At 32.9% G+C, this 24,255-nt stretch overlaps 1 protein-coding gene across 1 annotated transcript; it reads right to left on the bottom strand.

Annotated features, from left to right (window-relative positions):
- Window positions 1-266: 266 nt before the first annotated feature.
- Window positions 267-22,798, bottom strand: vib (phosphatidylinositol transfer protein vib). The gene is made up of 8 exons (XM_085950646.1): window positions 22,693-22,798; window positions 22,231-22,261; window positions 20,753-20,864; window positions 15,827-15,978; window positions 14,994-15,071; window positions 4,970-5,200; window positions 3,468-3,526; window positions 267-1,541 (listed from the first exon to the last, which is right to left on the bottom strand). The coding sequence occupies exons 1-8, from the start codon at window positions 22,707-22,709 to the stop codon at window positions 1,403-1,405; spliced, it is 819 nt and encodes a 272-aa protein (XP_085806772.1). The 5' UTR covers window positions 22,710-22,798; the 3' UTR covers window positions 267-1,402.
- Window positions 22,799-24,255: the final 1,457 nt, after the last annotated feature.

Genomic DNA, 24,255 nt, shown 5'->3' on the forward strand with positions numbered 1-24,255 from the left:
GTAAAATATGATTTCATCGAAATGTTGCAAATAAAAATCATCAAGTATTCCAAAACATTTAAATTAAGTAGGCATAAGATATATTTTAAATTTGGAACATGAATGACCATAATTTATACATTTTTGACAGATCTCTATGAAGAATAAATATTTTGATATAATAATACATACTATGAATAAATTTATGCAATATTAATAATTAACTAGTTAAGTTTACCTTAGTGTAGCTCCCATGTTAAAACAATAATAATTCAATGGCTTTTATAGAAAATTAACTGATATATTTATTTATTTTTGGAGATATAGGGATACTAACTACCGTGTTTTTATTTATAGACATTCTGTTATAGTGTACTACAAAAATAAATATCGAGATCAATGTACGTACCACCACGGTAAAAAATAATAATATTTAAAACCGTGTCAACATGGAAACTATGGGTATTGTAATGCATCACAGTTTTACCGACAATAACACAGATTTTCTTCTGTTTGTTAGGAAATGAACGGGCAGATAATAAAATATTGTGTCTATGGTGACTGCTCAGCAAGGTTAAAGACAATTTTCTAGTCAACTTAATCTATGGAGTGACTGATGTCGCTCAAACACATTTTGACGCGATACCCAAAGGCTCATAAATGTTATTTACAACAATGCTAATTTCTAATGCCAAAAATTTTAATAAACAAAATATTCAGCAGAAAATAATCAGCCAAAAACGGTTCTACATAAGAATTATTGACAGTAAATTTTTCCTTGTTAACTTAATAATCCTTCGTAAAATAAACATAAAAAGGAATAATTTCTATGTCTTCATCCTTTTAATTGGATTTGAGTTCTATAAATTTTGTATTGATTACGCGTTGATTAGGTACTTTCGATGTGCTAATTAATTAAGCGTTGATTTACATTTTGTAGCTTAGGTATGCAGTATATATTTCTTCGAAGAATATTTTAGAAAATCTGGAAGATATATACCTACATACAAAATGTATGTCTGAAAGTAGGCTAACATCGTTATTAATAAATACGACATACACTTGCAATTCAACGAAGTATTAAATTAGTCGATAGCTATTTCAGCATAAGTCAAAAATTTACTACTAAGTTGATAGTCTTGACAATGGTAGCTATGGAAGAATTTTATACCGTGTAGAATTATAATATTATTTACTAATGTGTGGAATTCTACAAAAATTCAATTGACAAAATGAACCGTCGATAGTCGAAGCGGTTTCAATACATAATTCATACAACTCGATACGGATGCATAAATGATGAATGAGCTGAAGGGTATCACTGTGAGCAACCACGTGGTGGTCTTCAGATAATCTACGGTCTCCCTGCGAATGTCTCCTAGATTGACTCCGTCTATGGTAACAGGGTGGAGGGGAGGCGCGTTTACTCTCCGTCGGAGACCATACCGCGAACTTCGCCCTGGATTCGGAGCTTGTCCAGGTCTTCTTTGGTTTTTTCTTCGATGGCTCGGATGTCCGCCATTGTCAGGCCGTGCCAGCGGTCCAGCCAGCAGACTACTTGCCTGCAACACAACACCGTATTATTAGTTTGTACTTAAGGATGTACTGATTCTTCCCTTCTGCTGTTGATGTGTATTGTGGCTAGGGCCATCAGTGGGTTTATTCTATACATAAGGCGACTATCTAGTTTAGACTATTGTAGTTTATCATATTACAGAATAAGAAATACTCAAATATTATGTTTGAACCTAGCTTACTCAAAAATAACCAGAATGGACTTGGTTTACTATGCTTGTGAAGCACTCTTATGAATCGAGGCGGTTAAATGTCACAATAAGTTAACCGTCTAAACCACAGGTTCTCAAAGTTATTTCGACCACCGCCCACTTTGAGATTTAAAAAAAATCTAGTGCCCCCAATATTTTTTAACTTAGTTACCTTTTTATATTACCATCTGTTGCGTATCTTAAAAACAGTTATTGAAAGTATAATTTTTAAACATGCATTATTATATGGATAGGATAGATAGGGTGTGACCCATATCCTATTTCTGAGATCAAAGAATGTTTCAATAAGAGGAAATAAAACTCATATTAAACTTAATCATATTTAGAAGTATTTTTTTAACATTAAAAGAAATAACTTATATAAAAAATATCGGGAATCACAATTTTATTTAGTTAACTTAAACATGGACTACGTACATGAAATATAAAGCTGTATCCACATTATTACATGCGTAAGCTACTCTAATTTAACCATCTACACGGGACTCCAAGCATTCGAGTAGTAAATGGCATCTCAAGTGGTGTGTCTAGATTCCGTCTGATTTTTATTGATAAAATTCGTCTGCCATCGCCCCTCTAGATTTCCTTAACGCTCCCTAATTTTCTTTGAGCCTTCTACTGCCCCCCTGAGAGCCTCCAGCGCCCACAAGGGGGTGTTATCGCCCACTTTGAGAAGGACTGGTCTAAACTGTCAAAAAGCGCTATGTTTTAACAGCCCCTCTCTTGGCTGTGTCAACTTTCAGAGCAAGATAGACAGTTTTGACGGCTAATTTATTGTAAGAATTACAGTAAAACCGCGTTAATACGAATTCCATGGTACCGAAAATCGAAAAAAAATTCGAAGTACAAATTACGAAATGTATGGGGGAAAAATATAAAAATTTTGAAATTTTTTTTTTATTTTGATTTTCATTAACTCATTTGCTGCTGACTAGATAATGATTTTTTAACTACCACCTTTAAAATACACGTTAATTACATCGATCGGCCGCCTGGTCATTACGCGCCAGGTGCGTCTTCAGCGTCCAAAGTATTAATTTTGTTTCTGATCATAGGTGTGCCTACCGAATTGGGTCATAAAATGTCAGGATTATTTTTATTACCATCATAAATTAAGTAATTTTTGATGTTTTAAGGAAAGTCTGTCACAATTTTCAATGACTGGCCCATGAAATAGTGTACTTTATTACGATTTATTGAATATTTTTATATGCCAGGGACTCTGAAATCATTTTGAATTACGAAATTCGAATTAAAGGTATGGTTTTATTTGAAAATAATGTTCAAGGGACTTTTTTTTCGGGAAAATTTAGAATTACGGCAAATTTTGAATTATCAGTGTTCTTACTAACGAGGTTTTACTGTATAATACCTCAATACATAAATATGATAAACTACCGTCGATAGCCGCCTTGCGTAGAATAGATCCACCGAAAAGAATCAATACTTTCTTTCAATGACAATACTGATTTTGTAATATTTTCTTTTTCAGATGCAAGCATAGACTTTTTACCGTCATGAATAACATTATTATAATATTAAAATCAAAATATGAAAATGTGTATTACGTATATTAACGTCATCCCACTATGACGAGTCTGACATGACTTCTTGACGAGTATTTTTTTACTTGTAAGTAGTCCCAGCGAATTGCAATAATTTATGTACCAATAATCTAATTTGTAAGTAAGTGTCAATTACCTGTGGAATGTGGTGAATAATCTTCGCTCCGATTTAAGGATGAAACTCTCTATTTTATTCTGAAACGAGAAAGCAAAACCAATATGTATTAAAATATATCAATGCATTACTAGATTACTTACAACTACAGGTAACCTGCCATTGCGAGGGTTACGTTTTGGGGACATGGTCACGATAAGCGAAATTTCACCATCTAAAAAAAACAAGTATGAAATCACTAAACATATTAATAAACTAAAAAAATAACATTAATTATGTTCTACATTGTAAAAAAGAATTAAGTTTAAAACGAATTCACAAGGGTACCCGTGTGGTAAATTCCCGATTATCCAATCCTAATTTATTCAATGTTTTGGATTAACTGACCAGTTAAATATTTAAAGTTTCATTGGTAAAAATGAAAATGGTTTAAAACTGTGAAAATATGGATTTTTCGGCACATGTTTTAAAGCAGCGGTCCCCAACCGGTGGTCTGTGAGAGAATTTTGGTGGTCCGCATAGTAATTTTCATTAAATTAAAATCCAATAATGCCCTGAAACTCTTTAAGAAATACCGGTATTCAATAAGAAATACCTAAAAATGGGTATTGACATATTCATTCGATATTGCAATCTCTAATTGCATTATACATCGTGAGCAACTTGCTGCAAAAAAATTACCTCCAGAACTGCATGGAGTACTATCTGATATAATTGAAATTGTCATCGAAATTCATCACAAAGCGCTAAATTCTCAAATCTTTGAAGCACTTTGTGAAGAAATGGGCCTTCAGCATACTCATATCCTTTTTCACACCGAGGTGAGGGCAAAGTACTAACCCTATTGTTTGACCTACGCCAAGAAGTCAAGTTATTCTTTCAGCAGCAAAATAATTCGAAGTTCCAAGATCTCTTGTCTGACGATGATTGGCTGGCGAAGCTTGCATACCTGGCAGACATTTTTTCTGTCAAACGAGTTGAACGTGTCCTTGCAAAGACTGCACACGGACGTGTTCACATTGCGAGGCAAAATTGATGCATATCAAAGGAAGATATTGCTGTGGCAAACGCGGTTGGCTGAAGAAGATCTGCAAATGTTTCCTAATTTTGATGATAATGTGAAACAGGAAGATGGCAATAACTCTTGTTTACATTGTACATTTATTATGTATTGATTCTTTTTTAATAAAATAAAATTTCAACATGTTTTTTTTTGCATTTTTCGTGATGAATATCTGTGTTAATAAGTTTATTTATTATAATTCTTTTATCATTATATTGATATATCGAATTTTTAACAAGTGTGGACAAAATACGTGGTAGTGGTCCGCAGGATTCAAGATTTTGGGTTTAGTGGTCCGCGAGGTCCAAAAGGTTGGGGACCGCTGTTTTAAAGCAGCGGAAAGTGTGTGCCACAGGCTGTTAAAAAATAATGCGCTGATACACGATCATGACAGATTTATATTAGATTGCGTAAGTATTTGGCCCTGAGATATTGGATGATGATGTAGTATTGGTATTACCTGTAAACCGAACCATTTGAATTCAACGCTGACGAGTTTGTAGCAGGTCATGACAGGCTTCTGCCGGTGCCACCATTTTGGGCCTGTGAAAGGTCCGCGGCCAGTCTTGACTGACTTGAAGGTCGTGGGGTCAAGGTCGGGTTTGTAGTCACTCTGGGAAACGGGATCGTTGGCAATGTCGATGAATACTACTTCCCGGTTCTTCAACTTCTCGGGGGGCAGTTCATGGACCTGTAACACAGAATATTCATCAGATATTTTTTACTGTATATACAGCCAAGAGAATGATGAATGATTCTGATAACGACTATACAGAAAAACAAAGATACGGCTATACAAAACACTCTCGAGACTGAGTCTGTCATACAAGGCTGAGACGTGGACCCTACAAACACGAATGCCTGCGATATGTGGATAAAGATGAACAATGTATCAGCATTAAAGCTCATAACAAATTAATGTTCATCTATATATTCGGTATTTAGCTGCATATTATGTAGAATAATTGACAGGATCTGTCTTTTCAAACAAGATATATCAGTATATAATAAATAAATCTGCGGTTATAGTTACTATAACCTCCACTCTATGGAGGTCCATATGCTCGGCTTAGGAGTGAAAATGAGAGTTAACTTTTTACTTTGCATATAGTATTAAAATTTTTCCATTATTAATATGGTAATTAACCTTACATGGATGTAATTATGTGGAATTATATTCATATTTTAATAGCACATTATTATATGTGACATCGGAAACTGTCTGATTCAACACAAATAAATTGAACAAAATGGTAGCATTGCAACAGATGATTGTTTAAATAGACTGGCTGTTTCTTTTTTCAATCGTCAACTCACATCACATCTTGCTCATGCATTATAATTTTGGGGGTTCGTCAAATGGAAAAAAAATCAATGACATTGTGCAAACGTAGCACCCTTCAGGTAAGTTCTAGTTTAGTAACTGAACATTTTCATTTGACAGGTATTCCATTGAGATTTAAATAACCCTCGTACACTGTGGATATATAATAGGGATTGCAATATTGAATGAAAATACCAATACCGGTATTTCTTAGTGAATAACGGTATTCGTGAAATATATGGAAAAAACAGTATCTACCAATATATCGTCGCTTAAGAAACAATACCGCGGAAGTCAATTCATTAAAATTTTCAGGGGAAACAAAAAACGTCTCAAAAAATTGAAAATTGATACCTTTTAACTTATTTTTTAATTTTTTGAGACGTTTTTTGTTTCCCCTGAAAATTTGAATGAATTGACTTCCGCCGTGTTGTTTCTTAAGCGACGATATATTATATAAAAATCTTTTCAAAATATTAAGGCTATACCTCAGTTGAGGCATGGTCTTAAAAGATCGTGGCTAGGTGATGCGCGGATTGCGGGTCGCGGGTGCAAATGACGCATGCCGAACGAAATATGTCACATAAATCCGACATGCGTCCATTTAATGTTCAGTTTATTGTTCTATTAGTAACAATAATAATATATTCATTGACATGTTTTCTTTTTAAAGTAAATGGGTAACGTTTTTAATCATCTTTACACGATTTAAGAATTAATACCCCCGTCACCATCACGAAACAAATTGACATATTCACACCTCGACGTTCGGTCTCCGACTGACAGCGAGTCCAAAATTTCGTCGCGCCTATAGTTGAAAATTATTTGCCGTTTCACTTGAAGTATCGCCTTAATATATCGTCTCTGTTCTGGCAGAACACACTAACTGGAGAATACTAGTTTTGAGTAATTTGACTTTGAAGTTGTTAAAATGTTTGAAATGGTCTATAATGTGAGTTTATTAAGTAATCGTAAAAAGGATGACTTAAAAATAAAGACTGTTTATTTATTAAGAAGGTTTCCAGATGGTAAAGTTTGAAATAAGGAACATTTTGGTATAACTAACTCAAATGTCATTTTTTCGAATTGGTGTCTTCTGCCAGAACAGTGACGATATTATAGCAAAAATATCCAAATAGGTACATATAATATGTAAACCTTTGAAAACAGGAAAAGGTAAGATATGGTGGAGATGCTGATGTTTACAGATACCTAGTAGATGAACTATTGGCACTTTATTCTTGTAAGTAAAATCAAACAAGATGTTGCTCACGTTTTTGTTCTCAACAAAATTAGTTTTCTCCATTACTGTATAAACTACTCTTTAGTAGATAACCATACATTTAAAATCAAGGAAGTACAGTACTCTCTCGGTAATCCGCCGCTCGATTATGCGACAACTAATATAATCCGCCGTTATTACAACGTTTTTCTTAGGTCGTGTTCTTATTTGTCCGGTACAAATCTTGCAATCGATTTGCTACTTCCCGACTAGCTAGACATTTTAAACTTTTAGAATATATCAGAACACGATGCCAATGCATTTTTTTAATACTTTTAGCCATCTTTAGGTAGAATTGAATTCATTTTTAGTTAACTCTGTTTTGTATGAAAAGTTATTTCGATACCATTATTGGTTGCTACGGGGTCCTAGCAACTAAATTATTATAAATAATATATACGTGCGTTACTATGGAAATATATATGGAATGACATTTCATTATTCAGTATTTCTATCAAGTACAATTTTTTTGATCGTTTAAGCTAGTCAAGTCAAGTTTATATGATTCAACAGAAAATTTAAAAACGTTGTATATAAAAAGTTCTTTTTATCTTGTAAATATTTTTACTAGTTAGAATCACAAAATCTAGCTTTATAATTCGCCGGAATTCATATGTAAAATTTTATAGTCCGCCGCGTGTCTATATCAGCTGTCCGCCGTCGTATTTAACGTGGCTAAGGCAGGTCGAGCAATAATTTAACTGTGAAAAAAGCTGTGGCCCTCCATGATTCAAGATGATGAAAACTAGGAACCGGAAGACTTAGTTCCATTAGAAGAATTGATTCAGAAGGCGACTGAAAACTCAAGAGCTAACGCGATTGTTTAGAAGAATGGATAGCAGAAAGTTCTGAGGATGACGGCAATAATTGTGATAACACAATCTTCCAACAATATTCAGAAAAAACAAGTGGTTTACTGTTTTATATGTATGTAGTTAATAAACTTACTGGCGTATGCATAGAACAGCAAACTACATTCAAGCTATTTAATGCAAATTTGCATGCATAACCTAAACACGACTCTGTTGAATAGTGACGTCACATCTCTGACGTAATACGCGTCATGCCGAGACTAATGTTACCAATTTTTAAATTTTGATACCCCGATAATTAATTTAAAATATTGAAATTGTGAATTGGTGTAAAAATGTGCAAACGGTACCATATAAATTTAATAATTATAAATGAATAATTATCATGTACTTTAAATAATTTATCAGTTATGACATCATATTTATTTTACACTTCTAACAATATAAATATTTACTTTTGGAATCGAGTGGCCACACTTTTGTCTCGCAGCTAACTTCATTTATGTTATGAGATGACATTTTATTGACTGCGAGAATCTGTCCTAATGTTAATGTACCATACAGATATGAAAAAGGATCTAATTATTATCATATACCAATCAGCCTATGACAGTCTTACCAGTGTGTTTCGAGATTTTAATCTTGTTTATTACAGTTTAGGTGATATTTTGAAACAATGAAGACTGCTTCCAATTGCATATAATAATATCTTAAATAAAGCAGTAACTACCTAGTAGGCTCATATTATTATGTAGTACCTATTTTATCGTAAAGTTACGTAAATCCATCTTATCCATGGGAAATACTGCATTTTTTATGACGTCTTTAGTGAGTAATCGAACCACGGGAGCATTGTATCTAGCTAGACTATGGATTAAAATTCATGATGCGTTTTTTAAACGGCACAATTACTGTTTAAAGTTCGCAAATGCTCTACCGAATCTACAAAATTGATGGGTTCTCAATTATAATTAGGATGTATTACATATATTATAGTATAATGACAATTCTAACCAACAAAAACGTGTAATGAATTCATTTTTGCCGACTCTTTACGTATGTATATAAGTATGCTCCGTCATGTGTCAAACTGACAGGAGGTGGAAACCCGGCCGCCATGTTTCATTTCCGTGCGCATCTCATTTTTTTGTAGCTTTCTTATTCGGCCGATAAACCAGTGACTGCGTTGAGTGCGCTTCAAAACTGTATGAATACGGCTGTTAGTCTATAATTAATATGTATAATTGTATGTATAACCCACATAATTGATTTTGATCATTAAAAAAACCGTAAGTTGCTAGTACAAATTTCTCGATAAAAACTATTTTTACGAAATACCTGTCTTAATTTTTACAATATTTTGTATTTATGTACTATAATCCGCCGTTTTCACTAATTGTACTTGAACAGAAAAGAGGATTCAAGCTTGTTGTTGATTAATCTATATTCTATACTAGGTAGGTACCTACTGTCAGACTGGGACTTTAGGTAATTTACGGTTTTTGTTTGGTTTTTAGAGTGGCGGATTACTGAGAGAGTACTGTAACTACATAAACGTATTTCGAAAATCTGCACTGTGCACCAAGGACATCGAAGGGCAACGGGAGTAAACTAGACATCGCGTAAGCCGATAAAAAATTACAGTCCTGATAAATATTTTATGTTAATTAATACATTTTGTTTTAACTTTCAATACCGAATATATCGGTTTTGTATTATTTTTAATACGGGTATTTCGGTATTCAAAAATATTGCGATACCGGTTTTGAAATACTGATATTGCAATTCCTAATAAATGTACATACTTAACATGTGAGTGTTATCTTGTATGCAGAAGAATAATGAAAAGTTGTTACGGCGTTACATAATTGGAATAGATGTGCTGGTGTTAATAACTTGAAGCCTACGTGCTGGATTGGTATATACAACAGAGTTATTTGTTATTAAACAATAAGTCAATACAATTTGGTAGTTATCTATGGATAATCTGGTCAACTTTTATTAGTTTCAAACGTTATCTTATCTATCGAGATAAAGAATATAGTTACGTGATGTATGAAACTCTACTCTGCTATACAACAAGCATCAATTTGAATATTAATGAATGCAATTTCATAATTGCATTATATATTAGTAATAATTGAGAGGCTGAGAATTAAACGAGTAAGTGATGTATAATTAAAAAAATAATTAGGAGCAGTTATCATGTCACCATATTTATGTGTGAAACATGTAACTGATTTGTATGAAAGGATATAACAATTTTATTCCCAACATTAGAGTATAAATACTATAATAAACTATTTATTTTATTCAACGAATAAGACACAAGATTTGAGAATGTAGCAATCTATAAATACTGAATAGACATAATTTGAAAACATCTCATGCATATACCTACACACTAGAAAAAATCATTTTGTAGAAAAAAAAATATGACACCAGACGGGACTAGAACCTGTATCTGCTAGATTCGCGCAGTATGCTTTTCCAATTAAGCTATGGGCATCTTATTGAATTATACGACGATTCTAACTAGTAGTTGTTACATGAAATGCTTGTCGCATTTTTATAGTTCTTTCTTCTTTTCTTCATATCGTCGGTTAAGAAACAACACCGCGGAAGTCAATTAATTAAAATTTTCAGGGGCAAACAAAAACCGTCTCAAAAAACTGAAAATTGATACCTTTTAACTTATTTTTTTTTGTGTTTAGTTAAAAAAAACATTTTTTTAACTAAACACAAAAAAAATAAGTTAAAAGGTATCAATTTTCAATTTTTTGAGAGGGTTTTCGTTTGCCCCTGAAAATTGTAATTAAATGACTTCCGCGGTGTTGTTTCTTAAGCGACGATATGCATGAGATGTTTTAAAATTATGTACTCAGTATAAATGTTATATTAGAGGCAGTCCTTGACTTTCATACATAATTGGGTACTGAAAATGTGTACAAAAGTTAAATGCACAAACGCAGAGCCATGTAAAAAAAACGTCAAAAAGTGTATTTAAAAATATTTTGAACAATTCGTATATGCTGTACAACTGTGTATCTTTCCATAATGATTTGAAGAGCTTACTTTCAAAAACGGCTAAAATGGTTTTTCAGGTATTTTGAGTTGGATAAATATATCCCACCGTGAGTGTAAAACCAATTTTTCAATTTCGAGATTAAATGAGAACAACTGCAAAAGTCGTGAACTTGATAATGTAAAAGTGAAGTAACTGAAAGAACATGCTATATAATGTGGATAACAACCAAATATTATAGTTTTTTTTAGAAACTGTATTTCTCCTAACAAAACGAAGACTTCAAACCCTAATATATCCAAACTATGTCTTTTGCAGATGCCTTGGTGGCCACTCACGGTGCGATATATTTGTCTACCATAGCAATATGGTCTGAGTTTTAATTTCAAAACTCAGCTAAATACGTATATTAATTATTAAAAATCTAGCTTAGTTTCAAAATCGGATAAAACGGTAATAAAATATAGTATAATGTTATTTCAATTTATCTCAAAATTGCATAAAACTATTTTAGCCGCTTTTGAAAGTGAGCGCTTCATTTTGTCAAATAATTCTGAACATAAATGTAAATTTTGGTAGGAACCAGAAAAAAATGTCTGCTATGACGTTTTAAAAATCCATAGTACCTACTAATTTGACAACTCTTTAGAAGTGTAAAGTTCTTTTCAAATGAACCTGCAATGTAGTCACTTGTAGCTAAGTTAATCAGTAGACCAAAGATCCTTTTTTTGCTTCATTTTATTCATAAATGCTCCATCGCTATTGAAGATTTTTTCATGGTGAACTAGTGTTTCTTTAATACCCGCCAATTAAATATTAATATAATCAACGGCCTCCATTAATATTACAATGATCGACAAAGTTGAAAAATAAAATAAAACAGGTTGGCAGAATTCAATTAAAAAATATTTTATACTATACAAGTCAGTATGACCGATTATATACTTTGAAGTGAATAAAGTCAATTCAAAATTCATATAACTAGTAGAAACAAAACAGTACGATCAGTACTCTGACTGATATGACATGTGTAAACACAGTGTGTTGTGCATGTGTGTTATGATTAGGAATATTATTTTATGGTTCATTTACTTTTATAGTGGAACAACTTAACCTTGAAATTGCGCAGATTGTGATTTTTTCTACTGCGGACGAATTACATAGGTTAAATTTAATTATCATTAACGTTATTAATTCCGACTGCTCTTACATGAAGCCTATTGTATAGTTTTCTCTCACTCGGCGTAGCTCTAACTAAGTCATATTTTCTGTAAAAACTACCGAACTACACGCTTATGTGCTGTTAATATTAAAAAATTGTAATCAATAATAAAGAATGAATTTTCACCACACGTGTCAGAATAGTGTGTAACCTCGTGCGCCAGTGGCGAAGGGTGGAGGTAGGCTGTTAAGATCCAACATAAATAGTGCACACTAAACTTTGTCAGTCAAACGTATTTGTTTTCATTAAACTAAGCTACAATGTGTATAGTATTTGTTAGTTTTTAAAATTTAATTAAACCCTCCGAAAGCCAAGCCATAATAGATAATAGTCAAAAAATACTCGTCTATCTATAAAATATCTAAAATTATGCAATCAAATCATACATAACTTTGAATATTTTATAGATCGGATAATATTGTTTATCTGTTATAGTTTGCTTTAGGCGGGGCTTAGTGAATTTAAAAAAATGAACCAATAATATGTGTAATATGTATTCTTAATTCAACAAAAACAAATAAGTATGAATGAAAAAGTGTGCAGAATTTTGTCGTACCGCCCAAAATATACCAAAACTCTCATGGTTTGGGTTAGCAAGGCTTAATTGATTTTTAAAAACTATCCAACACCATCTGTAAATAGTAGTCTTAGTTCAATAAAAACAAATACGTATGACTAACGAAGATTAATGTGCACTATTTACTGTGGTGCGCAGTTAATGACATAGCATAATGGTGGAGTATATGTATATAGACGCCGTCCACAACATTATGTAGTGACAAGCGACAGCGTAAAAAGGACCTATACAAGAGAATATAAAGACGCAGGCCGATCAGCATTTTGTCACTGTCTCCACACGATCACTCCATGGAGAAATTCATATATCCTATTTCTGAACTAGCAGACACATGCACTGGCTTCCGACATAAATAGTGCAAATTAAATTTTATCAGTAATTGTTATCATTGAATTAGCACTTCAATTATTGTATAGCGTGACCGTAAATAAAAATAAACAATATAATAGACCAGCTAATATTGGATTTATTATAATATAATATCATTATAAAAAAAAACAGAGTAATAAAATATCTAATACGGTAAGAAGCTATTAAATGACCTCTTACAAGCCAATAATTATTGTCTAATTAATTTTGCCATCATGCAATACTTAAATGCTTCATCTGATAATTATTAGTACTCATAAGAAATCGTAGTACAACAACAATCAACTAAGATCGATATATTGTAATAATGGCGTTAGGTTACTTTGTAAAAGTTCTAAGTAAAAAAAATACTACAGACTGTTCTTCAAAAAATTTAACCATTTATAGGAGTGTTTTAAGTACTGCACAATGGCATTATGCAGAGTGACGGTTAAAGGTATATTATATAAGTGTAATTCGTCACTGTTCTGGCAGAAGACACTAATTCGAAAAAATGACATATTGAGTTAGTTATACCAAAATGTTCTTTATTTCAAGCTTTACCGTCTGCAAACCTTCTTAATAAATAAACAGTATTTATTTTAAAGTCATCCTTTTTACGATTACTTAATAACTCATATGATAGACCGTTTCCAACATTTTAACAACTTCAAAGTCAAATTACTCAAAACTAATATTCTCCAGTTAGTGTGTTCTGCCAGAACAGAGAGGATTTGATCACATTATGTGCTGTCACCGTAAGCTGCCGCTACGGGAAAAAAGTGTGTGATGTCATTTTTCTTGGTATTCTTCTATCCCGTAGCACATTTTGAACTTCTAAATGAACATTGTCAGTTAGCAAAATCTGCCGAAATCACCAGAACAATAAGGTCACCTCACGCGTACTGCGCTGCATCGACACCTGCATGACTCAATGAACGTTTTTTATCATTTTCTATATGCCTACACATTTTCGACTTATGTCAAAATCGCGTGTTTTTTATTTTTAGCGGTTGGCACTATTTTCTATAAGAATGTTGTCTATTATCTATGGATGCAATATTGCAAGTAATTTTAACGCACACACGTAGAAACTGTTAAAATTAATTGAAATTAGCAAAAATATTGAATAATAATTCAAAAAACTACATTAGAGTTGGCACTCTCTATCATTGAATTTATAGAGATAGTGATCATTCAAAATATTCTGCGGAATGACGAAACCATTGACTAAATTTGATTAATGTTTAATTTAATGTTTCATTTGTTCATAATCTACAACAGGTTCGAAGGCCCCTATGCGAAATTTAAACTGTGTGATGATAAGTCTACACCGAGTGTTAAAAATACAGTAATAGTCGCATTGGAACGATGTTTTACACTTTATGATTAATTGACTGCCACCTGTGGTTTGAGGAAAACTGCCACTGGCTTTGAGCATTTATAACCAGGGAAGATACCGTGTACCATCCATCAGCTAATCCAACTTTTTGAACATCAAACTATGTATTAACCGTGTTCGATCGAACTCATCGGTGTTAGCCAATCACCATGCTTTATTACAGATGAGCGAATTGAAACCAAAGCTGTTGCGAGTCTCTAAATTTTTGAAAACTATTGAAAGAGAAGATACAATGCTGAGGGCTATGGCTCGCACGAAGACTCCAGCGCCGTTCATTAGATTAAGATTGGCAGATTGCACTGGCTGGGTCATGCGCAACGTATGAACAAAAATGAACTGACGAATTGCTGTACATTTAGAGTATCAAATTGGAAAGTGGTCAAATTGATAGGGACAACTGGAGAGAGTCGTTGAAAGAAGTCAGGTCATAATCCCAGATTATATTCTTGAAATACGGATACATAAGTGAGTGATATGAAAGGTTTGACTTACATTTTCTTGATCACCCTGGTCCTCAACGTGTAATGACTCAATACTGATGATAAAGTTCTCCTTCATGTAACCAGGATTCTGAAAAAAGCAAACAAAACATTTCCGTCAGAACCGACATATAGGAATAACATTATAATTATTTTCCTACAATGCGCTCATGGTAAAATGAAGCTGTGAAGGAAAGCGATCGGTTTTCTCTGATAAACCATCTCATTGTCAGGTTTCTTCTTCAGACTGAAGGTTGGACCACTGCAGGAATCTGTCTCCATTTTATTGTGTCAACCTTAAGTAGGATACTAGAAGATTTTTCAGAAATCTATTTCATTTATTTGGGCCACCTCATTCACGCATGTTATGTCTCTTTCAGTGTAGGGCCGAAACAGATACACAATTGTGCACAGCATGGCAACAACTTGAAGAATGATAATCTCAGAGATTTTAATCAAACCTCAATATGTATAATTATTGTTAGCATGCAGTATCAGCTATCTCAATAGTGCTGACACTCAATAAATCATTCTACAGTGGCACGACGGGTACGGTAAAAGCGATTCACAGTTGTGTTGGTATTTCTTGCTAGTATTGAAACAGGCATTGTAGCAAATGATACCAATACATCTGCGAATCGTCCACGGAGTCACTGTATAATGATTTACCTTTACAGATGTACTTAATGTACAATACAGCGACTGGCGTATCTGGTTCACTTACTGGTGGAAATTATTGTATAAGAGTTTAATCTTATTTCCTGGTGGTCTCGAAGTAGATTTTAAGAACTGCCGGCGTGTGATGACTTTAAAACACTATAATTGAATGGTACAGTGGATACTCACAGTGAGTACTGTCCGGCAGTAGGGGTACGCGTTCCACGCTTCTTCGTGGATCTCAAGGGAGCTCTTTGGGGCGAGGAGGCGGATGAAGCTGGGAACCTTCGAAGCCAGATGGTAGATCTTATACGTGTACTGACCCGATGAATACTTTCCACCTGCAAAATACAGAATTATGACTAAGTAAATTGCTACTTTCACAAACATTCTGGATTTTTGTATATAAACAGTTATTATCGCTATAGTTTAATTTACACACCAATATTATGTCAGTAAATCTATACACATCCTATAAGTGAGTTAGAAAATATTCGGCACACGTATAATCTTTGCAATATGCGTTTGACTAAGATAAACGACACATGATTGTCAGAGTTAATTTTTCAGAGTTTTGACAGATGTGCATGAGGTAGACAAACACTGGCAGTATGTGTTGTTGAAATATATAGGTTTTGTACGAAATGTAAAGTTGGTGGTAAATATTTTTAGTTAATTTAGTAGAAAAGATGGTTAACTGTGCTGTTTATATGTGGCAACCGTACTGAGAAGCAAGATGATGTTTCATATAGCTCTGAGCTTCAGATGCTGCATTCACGAAGGAGTCAACGTTTCGGTAGTTTAATAATAAGGTATTCAGAGACTATTATAGATTAGGAGAGTATAAAAAATAAACAAATAAGATAATAAATACATGGAAAACTATGTTACGGAACAACGGTAAACCAAAAAAAAATAAAACAAATTAGATTATAATTGCAACCAATAATACTTGTGTATTGTGACCAGAATCAATTAAATTATTTTTTTATTCTTTATGGTTTCAATAAAATTGTTTTGAACTCGATTTGAAAGGATGCGGAGTCGACTAATGAGTGTTTTAGATATCTAGTTTTAATGTTTTAGCATCCCATATTTGATGAAACCAAACGAAATAACTGATAAACAACATTTACCCACGTATTGACGGTAAAATCGTAGTTTTCGAAACAATTGAAGTACTATGGGTGATTGAAATATGCGATTGTAAATTCTACATAGTAACTGCTCCCAATTCATTTTTTGATTATAGGTATGTCACTTGTATTCATTTGATTCTGGATAAAAATGCATATCGACTACTTAATCTGCAAACCGGCTAACTCCATTTGGGCAAATTGTTCAGGAGGGAGAAAAAACTTAATAATTTAACCATCAAGCGGAATTTAACAATTCCAATCGGAATTTTTTTTTTTACAAATAAGCTACACTATTTATTAATACACTATTATAGCTTCCCTTTTATGTATAAAGAAAATTTATATAAAGACCAGAGTTGTTCCATTTATGATATTGAAAATTTGGCACCTGCAATTAGCTGTTTTATGTGAAGAACGATAAAGCATATATTTATAGGTTTAGGAGTGTGAAATTTTGAGTAAGCATAGAAAACGTGCTTTATAACAAAATGCCATCAAAATCTCATTTTTGGTCAAAAGTGCAGTTAGCTGGTTTGCAGTTTAAGCAGCCGATATATTATGTACAATACAATAATAGATATGACGCATCAATTGGTACTTTAGATAAGTAGTTCATAAAAAGACCAATAATTATGTAGGCATTTAAATGTTACAACAAAAATAGATATAGAAATAATTATCACACCTTTGACAGGTGAGAATTCATTAAATTATATCTTTCAGAAGTCTTATCTACATATTTGATAGTATGTGAAGATAACATAACAATCGCATGAGTTATAATATATCAAATGTGTCTGCAATTTACAATCAATTAATTGGTTGTCATGTATATTAATCAGATTCTGATGGTATTAATTTTTTTTTGTTTGGATTAAAGTTAAAACTCTCAGTATGTTTGTACACATATTGTCTTAATTTTGATTGATAACGAAACTCCATTGAATGGTTCTAACGGTCAAAATTAAAAAAAATCTAATTTATATTATTGATACATTTGGCCAACTGAGGTAAATTTGATGATGGTTTCAGACAAGGCAATGCCCTTGCTATCTACTCTTTAATATAAGCATGGAAAAAGACAACAAACATGTGTCATCTACAGAGCAGATTAATAAGATAAAAGGGTAAAAGCCATTGTTTTATAACCATATTTGACCATAAAAAACCAAGTAAAGAAATCACACGACTGTCCCTAAATTTTGAAAGTGCATTACGTTTACGTGTCAAATTTAATGCATATTATGAGACGGATGTAACTATTATGTATAAAGAACATGTGTATAAGTTTATTTAATATTTTTCCACTTTCGAGATTCGTAAGTGAGAGTTTTGAGATTGGTAAGCTAGTTCCGAGGTGTCACTCATAGCAAATCTGTGCAACTTCTCTGATATACTGATGAAATTGATACAGTGGCAAGATTGACGCTAGCTTTTCAAGAGGTATTTGTCTCAGTGTAGAGGAAATAGGACTCCAGGTATATCAAGCCATGGTAAAACACATGCCTGGCCAGTAAGCTCTTCTGAGCTTATTGCATAAATCTTTTCACGTTGGAAAAGGTTGCTGAATTTTGATAATGCAAATTTTCCTGGAAGCAGCTAAACCCCACAGTCAGTGCCGACGATATTATATATATAGGTATATATTAGAGGTGGGACAACTGGTCGATTTTGAAGACTAAGTATACTTACTACCAGTATAAAAAAATACTTAGTATCGAAACTTGTTTCAAAATACTTACTAGTATTCGGAATACTATATAGAGCGTTTGGCGTGCGTATGCGACACAAGTCTCATACTCAACTGGAACTAAAACCAACTCCATATTAGTATTTTTGAAATACATATCGGCTCAGGGAACTCAGACTGTGTATCGTCTTCAAGAGAATCGCTCAAAATACGCTGAGCTCCGCTTTTCGAAATGTCCATTTATTATAAAATTTTAAACACATTTTAAATTTATGAGTTGTTTTTCTGTTAGGTTATAATATTTTTGTTAACAAAAATGAAAAACAGTCATTTTTTTTTATTTTAAACATGTTTTGAGCGGTCATAATTATAACAAGCCTAAGCCTGTTCGTCATCTCACCACTGTGCTGCGACACAAAATTTATGACATATTGTTTATACATTTAAATGCAATAGACTGATAAATTAAAATATACCTATATTCAAGTGCTATCTCGTTCGCGCGCATTTAATGTCAATAGTGTAGAAAGTCTACCAACTGGCGAGCGCCCAGAACAGCGACTCGCGATGATATCATCACAAGTTTTTTGGAATAAGTTTATTGGGCCGCACATACTGAATATGGGTAGTTTCATCCGAGACTTGAGTATACAAACTGGTGACAGTATTTCCAACTCACCTCTAGTATACATATATTTTTTATTACTATGTTCGGTCTTAATAAGATCATATGGAGACAGGTGGAGGTTGTATTAACAGTTTTTCTTTTTTATCAGGATCGAACCTGAAACCCCTCCCCTGGTGGGAAAAGTCAATGCCTAACGCAATTGGTTGCGAGGGCCGCGTTAATAAAGAACTGATAACGCTTATATGATTATTTTTAGTTCCCTCTATTCGATTTTACAATTTATTACTTTAAAGCTATATCAAAAAATATTATATGCATACTTAATATATTATACTACCTGCCATGCACAATTTCAAAAGACAATAAAAGTCAACCTCAGTAAGCAAATAAAAATGCAGTTGAGTAAATAATATATTTGTACAGATGCCATTCAATAATCCATTTAGAACGAATCCAATTACAATATTTTTTTGTGCAGAGTATTATAATTTTCATAATTTTTTGCAATCGGTAAAAAAATAAATGAGAAAATTAGCCAAGTATTTGGAAGAAGTACGAGTCTTATACACATTCCGCAGTGGCGAGTGGTGGAGGTAGGCTGTGAACATCCGATATAAATAGTGCACACTAAACTTTGTCAATCATAATTATTTGTATTCATTGAACTAAGAATACAATTTGCAGATGTTGCTGGTTAGTTTTTAAAATTAAATTAAACCCTACCTAAACCAAACGATAATAGTTTAGTTATGCTATGGGCGATCCGACAAAAATGGTGCACAATTTTTCAGTCACACTTGTCTGTTTTCGTTGAATTAAGAATACACAATATTACAAACGGTGTTGGATAGTTTTTTTTAAATTCATTAAGCCCTGCCTTAACCAAACCATAATTGATAAAAAAAAAAATCTTCTATGCAACCAAACCATTAATAATTTTAGATAAATGAATATTTTTTTAAATTATCTACTCAGGCTTGGATTATGCAGGGTTTAATTGAATTTTAGAAACTAACAAAAATATTATCTATTCATTGTAGTCTTAGTTCAATGAAAATAATACTCATAGTAGAACTGTGAAGTTGTTTTGAAATGAACCTGCAATGCGAAGTCAGTCGTAGCCAACTTAATCAGTAGACCAGAGGTCCCCTATTTGCTGAAATTTCATACATTTAGAATTTTGTGACACATAAAAATGCCCTTTGACCACCTGAATGGTCTCTTCTAAATGGACCTGCCATTGTGCCTAACACGGAACATGCTCGAAAATGTTGTATTTTCCATAATCACACATGCATGCGAAACACAGCAGAGTAGTATAGAAATACAAAAAAAATTGTACTAAGTACTAAGTATTATCAATATAAATCTATGTTATTAATCTTTTTTGGCGTAAGATTAGAAAATTGGGTACTGTTCGGTTATCAGGAATACAGCGGAAAACACATTTTGAAAATACCCGATATACTGGATTATTCGTTAGTTTGGGTTCGTTTAGGTTAGGTTTGGTTAGGTTATCCTAACAAATAATCCAGCTTATCGGCTATTTTCAAAATGTGTTTTCCGCTGTATTCCTGATAACCGAACAGTACTGAAAATTGGTGACATATTCCCAGATTGGGTGGGGTTTAAAATAAAGCGGAAAAAAATAATCTCACCGAGTAGCGGGTAATCCCTGAAGGGCTCATTCTTGATGACTTCAATTCCTTCACCACCTCCCGTTTCATTTTTTGACGCCTCAGCTACAGCCCATAACTGCCCAACTTGGTACTGAATAAGAGAAAACAACAGTATATAATATAAAAAAAATGTGTTTCTTTCTCAGGAGAACATTAGTAAAGTCGGTACTGTTCGGTTATGAGGAATACAGCGAAAAACACATTTTGAAAATACTCGATATACTGGATTATTTGTTAGTTTGGGTAAGTTTAGGTTGGGTTAGGTTAGGTTAACCTAACAAATAATCCAGAATATCGGGTATTTTCAAAATGTGTTTTCCGCTGTAATCCTCATAACCGAACTGTACCGTAAAGTCTCGTGTAAATATTATGAGTTTATCTACAGATATTTTATTATTTTATCTATGATTTTGTGTTATATTGTAGAGAGGTTCCGATAGTATTTTTAGAGGAATCGATCGGTAGTTATTCAATTGGCCATTTTTTTTTCTAAAAATAATCAGAGGGAACCAACTTATAAATACACTAAAATAATATTTTCTAGATTCAAATAATTGTTTGTAGAAATTGTAAAACTCGAGGATATTTTGCATGTTGATAACTTACATAATTTATTAAATACGCTATAACAATAAGAAAATTGATAATGTAGTAGGTATATTTGGAAGTTAAAAATTTTGTGGCATTTTACTAGTACTAAATACATAAGCGAAGAACCAACGAGGCAAAAAAACTACTAATGGCCATGAATTATCTTTCATCATAGCCATATTTGGTCACAATAGACTTTGTATTTAAAAAAAAAAACTAAAACCAAATAAATTATGTTACAACAAAAAAAATTAACAGTAGAACACAGTTTTTTGTTAAGATAAATTTATCAATAGATCATCTTTCTATTCATTGTATTGTGAAAGCATACTGAAATGGCTGTAATTATAATATTAAAACAATTGTTTTGTTTTTACTATTTTTTGTCTAATTTCGTCAGTCGGTTGAAACAGATAAAAAGTTAATTTGATTATTAAATTTATCGCGAAACAAATAATAATAATTCACAGCTTGATCTTAGAAGAAATCCACAAAAAAAAAACATTTTTTACACATGATTGATTCCAATGTTTGCAAGTATTAAAAATAATTTAAATAGATCTGTTTTTTCTAGTCTGTCAAACAATAGTGACGTCGATAATGAAATTTGAACAAAAAAGTTCGCCAATGTCAGGTGTATTTTCTGCTTATTCAGGAAATATACAATATAAGTTTTCGTCTATCGCTAAATTAATGGCGATAAAATACTTAATTTTGTGCAAAATAAATTTGCAACTCTGCGGTCTGATTTGATTTTAATAATAATTCTGCATCGGAACCACTATTATGAATCAGGTGTGGAGTAGAGCGACCTGTGATGTCATATTACGAGTAGTATGGTATGATTGAATTGAACACGTTCTCACCTCTTCCACTGTCAAAGGCAGCGCCAAGCGGCTGAAATAAAAGAATTTCTTAAATAAATGACATGACAACTGCGTACATTTATAATTATTAAAACATTATATTAGCATGCGAAAAAATATGCGGCAGCTATGCAGGATCGCGTGAAAGAAATTGGCATGTCATTGAAATATAATCCTTGACCCGTCGATCTGTCAGTGTCAGATTGTCATCCTGGATTCGAATATATCCCTTAAATAGTAAAAAATCCACAATAAACCAACGTAACAATGAAATTAAAAGTGAATTGATTAATTTTTAATGACATTTGACAGATATTAACGTCGGGAAACGTAGATAGACGGCGGGACCGAGGACTCGGCTCGAGACGAGTCAATTGATTTTTCGACACTTTGTAACTAAAAACGGACGGAATGCTAAATTAAAAGCGGTCGGTCGAGTCCTTTTAATGAATCACTACTTACAATTCTTTATAAATCATTTTGTTATACAGTAAATTGTATTAAACTAATCGCACACGGACAGTGCTACCGACGACGTCCAACTTGGTGCCCTACTGCTGGAGAAACTGACGATGATTGCGCAAGCGCCAACTTCGTGACGCAACGCACCGGATATGGCGTCAATAGACACAGACACGGCGGCCGGAAATGGTTCATTTCAAAAAGGCGCGCCACTTTTTTACTATTCTTCTCATAACTTCTATTTCCATCTGACATAATATTCTAGAATTATGACTCATGGGTTTTCGCATTAAAAATGTATATTATGCATTATTATGATTAGATTGTAATATTATCTAAGCACATGTATGAAACATATTGACATATTTTAATTAATCATTAAAAATACATATATATTATTACTACCAATCAAGATGTACATTTTGTTGATTTTTTTTCATAAGTGGTCAACTACTAGTACGTTTACCTTACTGTTATTTTAATATTTAGCTTGACAAAAATAACTTTCAAATCATACAAATTAACAGCTCTGGTGTTGTCTACCGATTTTATTAATTGAATCTATGAAAGAAATTGTACTGACTAAACGTTTTGGAATAGATAAATATTAAAAGTGTTATTGTATAATAAATAGATACTACCTTATTAAGTCAAATTCCGATCCTAATAAGATCATATGGGCCTCCATACAGTGGAGGTTTGATGCACAATACTTACTGTGTAAAATTTTATTAAGGACTATTTTTCAGTTATCAACTCTATATTGTATCTATGCCATTATTTAAGTTAGCCACCGAGTGTAGCAATTAGGTAAAGTAAATTACTATTTTCACTCCTAAGCAGAGAATATGGCTTCCACAGAGAGGACGTTGCATTAATAGATTTTTTTACCAGGAATATTTTCTATTTAGGGATCAATGAGGTGGAGGTGATGAGTAGATAAAGGCAGCGGTAGTAGAGATGGACGTAGATGTTTATTGTCTTGATGCAGAGTATCGTGGTGAGCTAGGTGCTCAGACCGAGCCGCGATCCAGTTGTGATGATGATCGGGACGGGCTCAGGAGTGAAAGTAACTGTGTCTCTTATCAATCGTCTTTCGCTATTTATATAAAAGCAATCAATACCTTACACGATCCACCGCTTATCTACAAAGGTTAATATTGAGAAACCAGTTGATCGTAATGTCTAACGATTACGAAGTGTTTTGATGAGCAAGTATGAGAAAGCCGATTGCTATGTCATTGCCTGTAATAAAAACGCTGATGCTAGATGGAGCAATTGATAGTTAAATGACTTGTTGATTTTACGTTGTCGAAATTCATGCTGTCTCTGTATAAGGTCATTGATCGCTATTATCTATATGATTAGTTAAATGAGTAGTCGGTCATTCAAGCCTATCGTTATGACAGTGATATAAATACAAACGTGCTGCAATCTATTCAGCATTTTATTTTGCAGTTACTTTAACAACAATATTTTATAAGGTAGTTACATTATTTTTTATCACGAATGGGTATTGCATAAATTTTACCATCTCCACCCATTAGTGGTGGTACACTGTGG

Source organism: Rhyacophila brunnea, unplaced genomic scaffold (assembly GCF_057557595.1).
Source record: "Rhyacophila brunnea isolate RB1 unplaced genomic scaffold, BYU_Rbru_1.0 scaffold_23, whole genome shotgun sequence".
NCBI lineage: Eukaryota > Metazoa > Arthropoda > Insecta > Trichoptera > Rhyacophilidae > Rhyacophila > Rhyacophila brunnea.

Coding starts and splice junctions, on each gene's coding strand:
- vib (XM_085950646.1), bottom strand. Junction 15,072..15,826: donor ACTGCCGGACAGTACTCACT/GTGAGTATCCAC, acceptor TGCTTTTTTCAG/AATCCTGGTTACATGAAGGA. Junction 3,527..4,969: donor TCAAATGGTTCGGTTTACAG/GTAATACCAATA, acceptor TTCTCGTTTCAG/AATAAAATAGAGAGTTTCAT.